At 37.8% G+C, this 12,416-nt stretch overlaps 1 protein-coding gene across 1 annotated transcript in view; it reads left to right on the top strand.

The window, feature by feature from the left end:
* Positions 1–12,416, top strand: part of LOC138175863 (endosome/lysosome-associated apoptosis and autophagy regulator family member 2) — a 212,235-nt gene that overhangs the window by 173,313 nt on the left and 26,506 nt on the right. The window contains exons 16-18 of the mRNA XM_069106469.1: positions 7,482–7,671; positions 10,249–10,345; positions 11,720–11,821. Of these exons, the coding sequence (XP_068962570.1) occupies positions 7,482–7,671; positions 10,249–10,345; positions 11,720–11,821 (389 nt within the window). The remainder of the gene's footprint in view (positions 1–7,481; positions 7,672–10,248; positions 10,346–11,719; positions 11,822–12,416) is intronic.

Genomic DNA, 12,416 nt, shown 5'->3' on the forward strand with positions numbered 1-12,416 from the left:
TTTGAATTCAGGTCCTCCTGATTCCTGGGCTGGTGCTCTATTCACTGTGCCACCAGCTGCCCCTAGAGTCTTCTTTCATCTTGACTGGAGGCTGGCTTCTAATCATCCTTAAGTCAATCATCCTTAAGGGGTAGCAGAAAGTACAAACACCAACCACCCCTAAGTCACAGTAAGTTACAATATCATCAGACAGTACTGAGTACCCAAGTAAAGTCTTCTTTCATCTTAAGTCAAGGCTGACTCTCGAACCCTGGGGCTCCTCTTCCAAGGGCTGACTGCTCCCAGCTCTTGCCTGGATTCACCTGACTCTTACCTGGATTCACATGGAGGCAGCTCTCCACTCCCATTTCATATATCAGCTTATGGGGACCGTTCTTTGAAGTTTCTGTTTCTCAGAAGACAAAGTTTAACAGAGCTACAACAATATTTACACACATTGCCAACACTATCATCTCAGTTCACTTTCTGTCTGACAAAACAACACAGCTCAACAGACAAGACTTCTGTCTGAGAAATCAAATACAAATCAACAGTGAAGTCTCAGGACTTTTGTCAACAGCAGTAAAGTCCTCTTTCTGGGCTTCTGTATCAGCAGTAAAGTCCTTTTTCAGGGCTTCCATAACATCAGTAAAGTCCCCTTTCAGGATTTCTCTCTAAAAGCAACAGATTGCTTTTGTCTGACAGACCAACAGATAGAGTGCTATAGAGTGCCAAAATCACAAGCATTCTCACTCTCAGTTCTGCTGGGTCCCAGTTTGTGCTCGAGCTCTTCCCTGCTCTTCTTCTTCTTCTTCCACTGTTTTGGCAAGCTCCTTCCACCATGGGCTCCATGTGATGATATTAGGCCTGTTAAGAGGAGGGAAGGTGTCCAAACTCCCTTAGGCCTATTAAAGTTAACACGAAATATACTGTTTCCAACAAAGACTTGATATAATCAAAGGCAAGGCTCAAAAGCACTTGAATAGCTGAAATAAGCAGCAAAGCATTACTTTGCTTGCCATTACATGCCCTCACTCAGCATCAGTTCATATAAGTCTTTCCAGGTTTTTCTGAAGTCTGCCTGCTCCTCATTTCTTATAGCACAATAGTATTCCGTTACATTCATATACCACAACTTGTCAGTCATTCCCCGATTGATGGGTATGCCCTCAATTTCAATTTCTTTGCCACCACACCAAGAGCTACTATGAATATTTTTGTGCATGTAGGTACTTTTCCAGTTCATTTAATCTCTTTGAGATACAGCCCTAGAAGTGATATTGCTGGGTCAAAGGGCATTCTTGTCCTTATTTCTTCTATCATTCATACTCATGCTTCTGCTTGTCTTTGGCCAGTATTATTAGCTGCACAGTGATGCTACGTTGAATCTTATATAAAGAAGGTAAAACTTAAGCTGTGACACCTGAGGGGGGGGGTCATCATCTAAAATAGACTTTAAAATGTAGGCTACAGTGTCATATTCTAATTTTGTGTATGCAGGGTGTTACTTGCATTTTATTTATTTTTTTAAAATATATTTTTATTTCTTTTGTCAATATTTTCCAATTACATTTACAATTTTTAAACTCATTTAAAAATATTTCAAGATTTAAATTCTTTCCCTCATTCCCATTCCTCCCCCCACCCCTTAAGAAGGCAAGCAATAATATTGATTTTATGTGTAAAATCTTGCAAAATGTATTTCTACACTAGCCATGTGGAGAAGGAAAACACATACATGCACACAAATGAGAAAATAAAGGAAGTGGGAAAAAGTATGCTTCAGTCTGCACTCAGAGTTCATCAGTTTTTTCTCTGGAGGTGGACAGCATTTTTCATCATGGGTTCTTTCAAATTGTCTTGGGTCATCGTCTTCAATCAGAGCAGCTAAGTCTTTCACAGTTGATCGTTGTTACAATATTATTGTTACTATATATAATGTTCTCCTGGTTCTTCTCACTTCACTTTCTTTCAGTTCATATAAAACTTCCTAGATTGGCCTAGAGGCCTTAGTACTGACTCCTAGATCTGCCTCTGATTATCTCTGTCAGCAGAGACAGTTAGTGGTGTCATCTAGGCCTGGAGTGAGTTCAGATCCAGCCTCAGACATGGTTTAGCTGTGTGACCCCTGGTGAGTCACTTAACTCTGTTTCCCTAACTTTACTCAACTGTAAGATGGAGATAATAATAGCATCTATCTTGCAAGACTGTCATGGAGATCAAATGAGTTAATATTTGTAAAAAGCACTTAGTATGGTGCCTGGCATATAGTAGGCATGATATAAGTTCTTATTCTCCTCTCTTCTTCCCTTTATGACTCCGTTTCTCGAGGCTTCAGTTTACTGATCTGGAATATTAGTGAAATACAAAGTTAGATGTAGCATATGATGGATTTGGAGTCCTTGGACTTGAGCTTGAATTCTACTTCTGCCACTTACTAGTGACCTTGGGCAATACTATTAACCTCTTAACTTAAGTTTCTTATCTTCCAGTCAATCAGTAAACATTTATTAAGTACCTAGTATGTGTTAGGTGCTGTTCTAGGCAGCAGCACTAGGACTACAAAGAAAGGTAAAAGACAGTCCCTCTAGAAATTGGGATTTAAGCTGGAACTTGAAGGAAGTCAGGGAATTAAATCAATCAATAAGCATTTATTAAATGTCTTCTATGTGCCAATTACTGTGCTAAGCACTAGGGATACAGAGAAAGGTAAAAGGAAGTCCCTGCCTTCAAGGAATTTATGATCTAATGGAGGAGACAAGATGCAAATAAATATGCATATATACATAGTTATATGTATATATGTATATGTGTATATATATATATATACACACACACACACACACACAGAGACATATCCACACACACATATCTCAAGCCATCTACAGAATAAATAGGAAATAATGAATAGGATGAAAGCACTAGAATTAAGAGAGGTTGGGAGAAGTTTCATGTAAAAAAAACAGGATTTTAGTTGGGACTTAAAGGAAGCCAGGGAAGTCAGCAGGTAAAAATGAGGAGGGAGAGCATTCCAGACCTGGGGGATAACTAGAGAAAATGACCTGGTCTGAGAGATGGATTGTCTTATTCATGGAACAACCAGGAGACTTCAAATGCAATGGCTTGAAAAGTATGTGGTAGGGAGCAAGGTGTGGGAAGACTGCAAAGGTAGGTGAGGGCTAGGCTATAAAGGCCTTTAAATGCCAAATAGAGTATTTTGTATTTGATCCTGGAAATGACAGGGAGCCATTGGCATTTATTGAGTAGGATAGTGACATGGTTGAGCATTAGTAAAATCAGTTTGGGGGTTGAATGGGGAATGGAATAGAAATGAGGCGGACTCCCCGGAGGCTATTGCAGTAATCCAGGATGAGGGCCTATACCATAGTGGTGGTAGTGTCAGAGGAAAGAAGGGGGCATATACAAGAAATGTTGCAGAAGTTAAATCAACAGGCCTTGGAAATAGCTTGTATTTGGTGAGAAATAGTTAGGAATTGAGGACAACTCCTAGGTTGTTAGTCTGAGAGATTAGAAGTTTGGTGCTGCAAAGATGGGAAGTGGTGAGGGCTTACAGGGAAAGAGAATGAGTTCTGTTTGGGACATATTTAGTTTGATTTCTATTAGACATCCAGTTTGAGATTTCTGAAAGGCAGTTGGAGATGCAAGATTAGAAGTGAGAAAAAGAAGTTGGGGCAGTTTAAGTAGATTTTAGAATTATCAGCATTTAGAATTATCAGAATTAAATCACCAAGTGACGTTTTGTAGTGGAGAAGAGAAGAAGGCCTAGGAAAGAATCCTGAGGGATACCTATGGTTATAGGATGTGATCTGGAAGAGAATTCCACAAAGGAGATTGAAATGGAAAAGTCATATAAGTAGGAAGAGAACTTGGAGAAGGTGGTAAGCTGAAAACCTAGAAAGAAGCAAATATCAAGGAGGAAAAAGTGATCAACTGTGTCAACTGCTGCTGAGAGGTTAAGGAGAATGAGGATTGAGAAAAGGCCATTGGATTTGGCAACTCCGAGATCACTGGTAATTCCTTTGCAGAATTGGGAAAGACCTCACTGAAGAGGGAGCATTTGAACTGGGTCACTGTAATGGTAAGGGAATTTGAAGATCTTCCCTGCCTCTTAATTGGCCTCTCTTGGAGCCCAACAAGAGAAACTTGCTTAGGGGAGGCTTGTTTTTCAGGAAGGCTTACACCTTTTGTTATTTTTTAATTAGGTAAAGTAAGGTTGTGATGTCTTCTGACCTTGAAGAAGTGTGTGTGTGTGTGTGTGTGTGTGTGTGTGTGTGTGTGTATCTTTGAGGTGAGGTTTTGCTTTGGAGCTCACTTTTGGGAAGAGTTATGTGATTGGCCAGATGAGACTCTGGGAAGCTGTTGAGCCCCCCAGCTTTGAAAAGCCAGATGTTGGTGCTTCTCACTGTAGTAACTATGTATGTATGTATGTGATGGTCAGACAGCTAGAAACTGTCTTTTTAATTGTGTTATTTTCTCTGTCCGCATTTTTTGTCCATTTGTAATTTCTGTTTGTATTTTCTGAAGTTCAGGGTGCTGACTTTTCCACCTAAACTAAGTGAATTATATATATGTTTGATCAAAGTAAGATTATTAACCCTTTTTGAGTTGCTTTCCTTTAGAAAAGCAGATCAAACACCCTGTGCTAGCAGTCATCCTGGGTATGGTAAGGCACTTGCTGCTACAGTCACTTAGAGGATAATTAGGACTTGAAAGCTGAAAATGGAAGGGGCCAGTATTGAGTTATAAGAGGCACATTCTAGGCATAAAAATCAGTGTACACAAAAGCATGGAAGCAGGATACGTACAGGAGACAGCCATTAGTTTAGTTTGGTTAGAACACACTCTCTGTGCAGGAAAGTACCGTGAAATAAATTAGTAAAGGTAGGACAGTATTAGGATTGGGAAGAGCCAAGGTAGAATGAGAACCCTGGAACTATGTCATTCATTAATTCTTTCTTTCAACAAATATTGATGAAGCATATATTGTATAAGTCAAGGCTTCTTAAACTTTTTCCATTCATGACCCCTTTTCACCATTGCATGACCTATGCTTTGTGTTTAGAACCAAGGCTACAGTGAAGTTGTGTGATGCAACATGGCCAAATACTTGCAGAAATACCTTGGATTCATTACACATTTGATTTTTAATTAATTTTTGGCCATTATGCTTTCAGAAACCTTTTACTGTTGCTAAATTTTTTAAGCAACCCATATGGGGTTGCAACCTATAGTTTGAGAAGTCCTAGATTAAGTCACTAGGGAGAGAAAAATGAAAAATGGAACATTTCTTTCCTTCAGGGAGTTTATAATCCAATAGGGAGAATACAATTTGTACATCAATCATATGCTATGAGATAGAATGTTAAAGGTGCACACATAACCTTTCTCAGTCTCAGTTTCCTCCTCTGTAAATTAGAGATAATAATACCATTTGCCTCATGGGATTTTTGTGAGGATCAAATGAGATAACATTTTTAAAGTACTTTGGAAACCTTAAAGTGCTATATAAATGCTAGATATTATAAATATGATGGAGATTCCAGTTTCTTTCCCTTTTCCCCATTGCCTGCAGGATAAAATACACATTCTTTAGCTTGGTATTATTTTAAGCCCTCTGCAATCTGGTTCCACCTGCTGTTCCAGACTTATTTTTTATTGCTCCTCTTCACCGACTCTGTATTATTCCAGCCAAACTAGCCTACTTGCTAATCGCCAAGCTTAACATACCATCTGGTACCGCTATACTTTTTGCATGGGCTGCCTCTTCTCTGTACCTAGAATGCATTTCTTCCTTATCACCTCTGCCTCTTGGAATTCTCATTTTCCTTCAAGGTTCAGCCTAGGAACCATCTCCCATGTTAAGATTAGAATTCCCTATTTACTAGTGTTCTCTCCCACCTCAAATTTCTTAGTATTTCTTTTCTGAATATATATTTGTTCCCTACAGAATGTAAATACCTTGAGTTCAGGAATTCTTTCATTTTTTTCTTTCTTATTGAGAGAAATCATTTTGTAATCAATTGAAAGAAATCATTTTGTAATCAATTACCAATTTGGGACCCAGGTTTTTCTCTCTGTTTCTTCACTTAAGGTTCAGCCCCTGTAAACAATGAGACTTTGAAGGACATGGCTGATTGATGAGATTGTTCTAGCCCTCAAGAAATGCTCTTCAATCAGATGGCAGGATCCCATCCAACTAGAAAATCTAACTTTTGTTTAAACAGAATCTAGTCTAGGTCTGGGGGGATGAGTCCTTGTCCTTGTACCCCTCCATTAGAATTAGGGTGACCCAGCTTATGAAGGAGGAAATCAACCAGAGTGATCTGGATGGAGATGGATTCCCCTGTCCAGGTTGCTGGAGGTGGCCGAGTCTCATGATAAAGCTATATTTTCAGCAGCAGGAGCTGAAGACTTCTAGCCCACTTTCTCATTAATGTCCACCAATCAGGGTTGATTTTTACTTGGCTGGGCCATTCCCTTTCAAAAAATATTTAAGACATTTAGGTTCTCCATGTTTTTTTGTCTTTGCTTACTGAAAGAAACCACTGACTGATAATTTATTGATTATTAGCTACCCTAATGAATAAATTGAATATTTATTACCCAGAAACTCCATTGCCTGGGGTTTTTCACTTGTGACAGCATCCTCACCGAAGAGCCTAAGAAGTAATAATGATTAATAGGTATTTGTTGAAATGAATTAGATGCAAGTAAGCTCTGTACATGAGAATGCTAAAAAATACTCATGCTTGACTTTTACATTTCTTGCTTGGAACCCTGGAGCAGAGTTAATCTTCTGTAGGATTTCTCAGTATATTTTATCATTGTCTTTTAAAGACCCTTGTTTTGGTTACTAGAATATTTCTGATGAGTGTTTTTGCTAAGGGTTTTTGGGGGGTAAAGGGTATGGAATAAGGGTAAGACAGTTTTAAGACATTTACTACGTTTAATTGAATAGGCAAACATCATAACTGTATCTGAAAGCAAGTGAATGAATATTTTTGATAGCATGAGGTTGGAAGAATACATGGTAATGAAATGACCAACTGCTTAGAATTCAGCTCTTTTAGAAGTCAATATTTTTTTGGAAACCTTTGAGTGACTGGTTGTAATTTGGTTTTACTCTTTTCCTTCTTCAGTTTGACAAATTGTTTTTATGTTAAACTCAGGCTAAGATTGAGGAGAAGGATGAAATCTATTCACTTTGTTCCCCCGCAGCCTTCTGAAGCTTGATTCTCCTTTTATATGCATTGTTTTTAAACTGTGTGTTTTTGAAGTCACTGACAATCACTATTTCTCTGGTGATAGCCTTTGTTCAGCAGGACTTTTGCTGGTGATGGCTATATCAGTGGGGTCTTGTATTACACCATTATGCTTTCCTGGCCACAGAAAATGTAGAGGGAAAAAGGTGAGTGAATTTGAAATGTAGTTTTTCATTTCTCCTCCATTGAAGCCTATGTTTTCTCACTTTATTTTCTCAGGGGAAGAAGATGGCAATTTGTACTAACAACATAACAGATATCACCGTAAAGGAAATGGTAGCTGAATCAGAAGATTACACCAATTTTGTAGGAGCATTTATATGCCAGTCAACTATAATTCCATCTGAAAGCAAGGGCTTCCGAACAGCTTTGTCTTCCCAGTCTATCAGCCTTGCAGATATATTTTTAGGTAGGGTGTATATATATGTGTGTGTTTGGTTCCATGAAAATTCAAAATTAGGAAAGCAGTATTACAGAAGTTAGTTAGGGGCAATGCTACAAATGAGCAATGAACCCAATGATCACAAGCATTGCTTGTCAATGGGCTTTCATTGTAATGTTTTTGAGATTCACACTGCTATTTTTTTTGTCAACCAATATGTGCCGTATGCATCCTGGCAAATAATTAATCTCAGCTGAGAAGTTTTTCAGAAGTCTTTCATTTATTGGTACTGATGTTTCAGCCTTAAGGTTGAAACAGAAAAGAGGTATGCAAATCTCAATAAAGTTGGATACCCTGACTCCTTAACTTTATTACAACATGTTTCTCTTGAATCCTTCTCCATCACCAGATTTTAAGCAGTGAGCAAACACATTTCACTTATTTTGAATTCAGTGATGTGGCAATATAATTAAACATAGCTTGGTTTTTAATTTTACACTGTATAGGTCACCATATGATCTATAAAATGATAATTGTCTTTCCATTTCTTTGGCATCTAAAGTAATTTCAAAGAAAATATTTGGAAGATTTTCAAATTCATAGTACCAGCAAACCTGTTAGGGAAAAAAGTGTTTTCTGGGTAGGGAAAATATGTATATATAAATGTACGGGTTATATAATTAAATCTATAATGGAGTACTTGTGAATGTGTGTGTACATAATCTCAAAATAATAGCACTGCCAACTCTCAGTTATATGTTGTATAATGGGATAAGAGTAACATGAATAATTCAAATTCACAGGTAACGTCAGTCCATTATTTTAACCATGATTTTTTTGGGGGGGGGGGCGGAGGGAGGGATATTTCCTTTTATATTGTTCACAAATAGCAAAACTGATTGATGTGGTTTTCACCTATGCTCCAGCCCTGTAGTGAATATATGAAAAAGAGTCATTAAGGAAGGATAAGGGAAAATCAGGCACCAGACTACTTTCCCTATGGTTGAATTGTGCATAACCATACATTTCAGAAGCAGTATCAATTACAGTCTCACGTCTGCTCCTTTGACCTTAGTGTCTTGAGGGCTGAAATTTCTTACTGTTCAGACTTTGAAGCTAGGGCTCCCAGTCCTTCTGAATCTGTCATTTTCCTAGTTGGCACTTGATGCCTTTTCTGTGCATTTGATAATATATACCCTTTATTCGCATGCATATAAACCTTGTATCCACCTGGCCCTGAGGTTTCTTGAGAAACAAATGCCCTGAGGGTCTCTGAGAGCTCTCCAAGCTCAGCTGATATTTTATTGATGCCTTTTTCATTTTTCAGAAAGAAATTTTCCCTTTTCTCTAAAGGCTGCTGACATTGTGAAAAGTAGTCAGAAAAAAAAGAGTAATTATAAAAATAAGCTAAGGAAAGAGCTTGGTGATATACTTGGATAGAACCCTGGGTCTGGAATCAGGAAGATCTGAGCTCAAAATCTTCTTTTTTTATTATACTGTGTCATGGAAATGCTTATTTTATTCCATAAATTACATAAATATAAAAATTAAAAATAAAAAAATTGACCTCAGACACTAGCTGTGTGACTTGGGCAAGTCACTTAACCCTGTTTGCCTCAGTTTCCTCATCTGCAAAATGAGCTGGAGAAGAATGAAGCTGGCAAACCACTCCACTATCTTTGCCAAGAAAACCCCAAATGGAGTCATGAGAGTCAGACACTGAAATGACTGAACAACAAGCTCAGTTCAGATCAGTCTTGCAATGGCATCTAGAAATCATCATCCCATAGCAATTAGACTGGTTTTCACCAAAGGGTGCTCAACTTGAAATTATAGGACCTGAGTTCAAATCCCATTTCTGTGAAGTGTTAATTTGGAATTAGTTCACCTTTATGAACCTTGGTTTCTTCTACAAAATGAGGAGCTTGGACTAAATGGCCTCTAAAATTTGCTCTAACTCTAGATCTTTGATGCTCTGAGCACTGAATTGTACAGTGGCCAGTCTCAATAGATGGAATCATTGGACTGCAACAGCTCAGGCTCTTTCTCTTGCTCTATAGGACTTGATTATTTTTTTGTCCTTGCCTGAGTATTGCTTCTTTTTTAAGAAGTTAGTGGAATGCCACAGTCATGAGAGCTTATCTCTAATGGTTACTACTTGTGTGACTTTAGGCAAATCACTCAATCACCTTACATCTCAGTTTTCTCATCTGTAAAATGAAGAGGTTAGAGTAGATGACCTTTGATGTCCCTTCCATCTCTAGAGCCATGATCCTCTAATGCTAAAAATAATAATAATTAGCATTTATATATAGCTTTAAGGTTTACAAAGTGCTTTTTACTTATTTGATACAACAACCCTGTGAGGTAGATGCTACCATTATACCCATTTTACAGATGAGGAAATAGGCTAAGAGGCATGTGACTCATGTGGATGTGACTCATCCACATAGTTAAGTATATAAGGCAGTGTTTGAATAGCATCTAGTCTTCCTTAGTTGGGAAGACTAAGGAGACTAGATACTATTCAAATGTATAGACACAATAAATCTCATCTTTTAAAAAAATCCAATGCCTTATTTCTTCTTTTTAAAAATGATTTAGGGGTAACTGTTGAAAACACATTGTACAACATCAATGTAAAGGAAGATATGTTCCCAGCTCCATTAAGGCAAATACCGGATGTACATTTCTTTTACAAGTAAGTGGAGACTAATCCTTCTTTGGTCATTTAGTCTTTCAGAAGTCTAATCAGGCAAAGGTACTTTGAGTCAGGGTTATCTTTTGCTTTTGAAGTATGTTCTGAGTATGGTGGCCATTGTAGAGAATAGGTTTGGTCAGAAAGTTTGATATCAGAAGCTCTTGGAAACATTCCCTAGGGAGTCACCATATTTGGAAGTGTCCCTTCCTTTGAAGTCCTATAAAATTTATGGTCTAGATTTACAGAGGTATCATACTTAGACACACCTGCACATAATATTAAACCAGTTTAAAATATAATTGGGAAATGTTTAACAAAACAAAAATACAATATAACATATATAATGTTAATTTGTAGTTTTTTAAGTTATGCAGTCTGCAGGGATTTACTTCCTATTTGAATTTGACACTATTGGGCTAGAACAATTGATGTTATACTTAATGTTTGCTTATTTGGGTATGAGTTTTACTTTTTCAACAAGACTGTAAATAAGACAGGAAGGCAGAGACTATTTCTTATACATCATTATGTCTCCCATGGTTCATTGCCCATATAAGCTGTCCCAAAACTCAGAATGCAGTCTTTAATAGTTTAAAATTGTGCCAAGACTTTCAGGACAACCTATATTTGCTGCTTGAAATATTTGAATATTTGTTGAATGAAGGAATGAACTAGTAAAAATTCTGAATAATCCTTTATTTAGAAGACTGATAACTTTATTACTTTTGAAAACATACAATATTATAAACTTGGCTAAGTGTAGTATTGGGCAGCAAGGTGGTACAGTGGATAAAGTGCCAACCTAGCATCAGGAGGACCTAAGTTCAAATCCAGTCTCAGACACTAGCTGTGTGACCCTGGGCAAGTCACTTAACGCTGTTTGCCTCAGTATCCTCATCTGTAAAATGAATTGGAAAGGGAAATGGCAAAGCGCTCCACTAACTTTGCCAAGAAAACCCCAAATGGGGTCACAAAGAGTCTGATAAGACTGAAACAGTAATATTGCATAGCAGAAACTCTGCTTTAATAAATATGTAAGACTTTTATAATTAACACAATAAAGCATGTGTCTGGTGAACACTTGTAAAGTGCCGGAAAGTAGCCTTTTCTTTTAAGCAGGAAAGTATCCCCACTGATTGAAATCTTGTTTCAAAGAATAATTTGCACAGTAATTTTCTCTGCCATAGATAGTTTTAAAGTAACCTTCAACCTAACTCCTGTAATAATCACAAATTTCAAATTAGGGAAAAGCTGAGTGAATGGGGTTTTGCAGTGTCTCAAAGGGTCTGGTCGGCAGGTGTGCGATGGTCAGCAATAGTGTGTGCCTTTTTGATTAGTATCTGTTTGATTACTTCTCATCTGACTTCACATTAGGTCCTCCACGGTGACAGCATCCTGCAACAATGGGCGAGTGGCCGTTGTCACGATGAGATGCAATCTCAGCAAGCCTGGCCAAGGTGTGATTTCAGTCCCCAGGTATTTATGTCACTCTGTATTGTCATATGTTACAAGGCAGGTATCAGCTCCTTGCTTCTCCTAGAGCCCCTGGGTTCACTCTGAGCAGAAAGGGCAACAAATAGGGAAAAAAAAGCAATTTGTAAAAGAATGTGTTTATTTTCTAGAGCTTCACTAAATGCTAAGTATGAAGAATGGGCTCATGACGCTAATTGCTCCCCACTTCCCTAAAGGCATTTTCTAATTCTGCTTCCCTCACCATGATTATATAAAGAGCTTCCCCATTAATTTAAGTCCAGAGGCTTCTCATGTTTATCTATTTATTATTAATGTTATTTTTCTTTTACAAGAGCAATGGACTGCCAATTGGGTTCTAGTCTTAGCCCAGTAGGCTTTCAGATGAGGCACTCAAACTTTCCTCATCTATAAAAGGAAGAAGGTTATTAGACTGAATCTCTAAGGCTTTTTTAATGCTAAAATTCCATGTTTCTTGTGTGTGTGTCTCTATCTTTCTGTATATCTATGTATGTATCTATATCTTTCCATCTATCTATCTCTCTGTCCATCCATCCATCCATCCATCCATCCATCCATCCATCCATCCATCCATCCATCC

Source organism: Petaurus breviceps, unplaced genomic scaffold (assembly GCF_028583685.1).
Source record: "Petaurus breviceps papuanus isolate PSGF00001 unplaced genomic scaffold, PetGlider_PUasm1.0 79, whole genome shotgun sequence".
Taxonomy (NCBI): domain Eukaryota; kingdom Metazoa; phylum Chordata; class Mammalia; order Diprotodontia; family Petauridae; genus Petaurus; species Petaurus breviceps.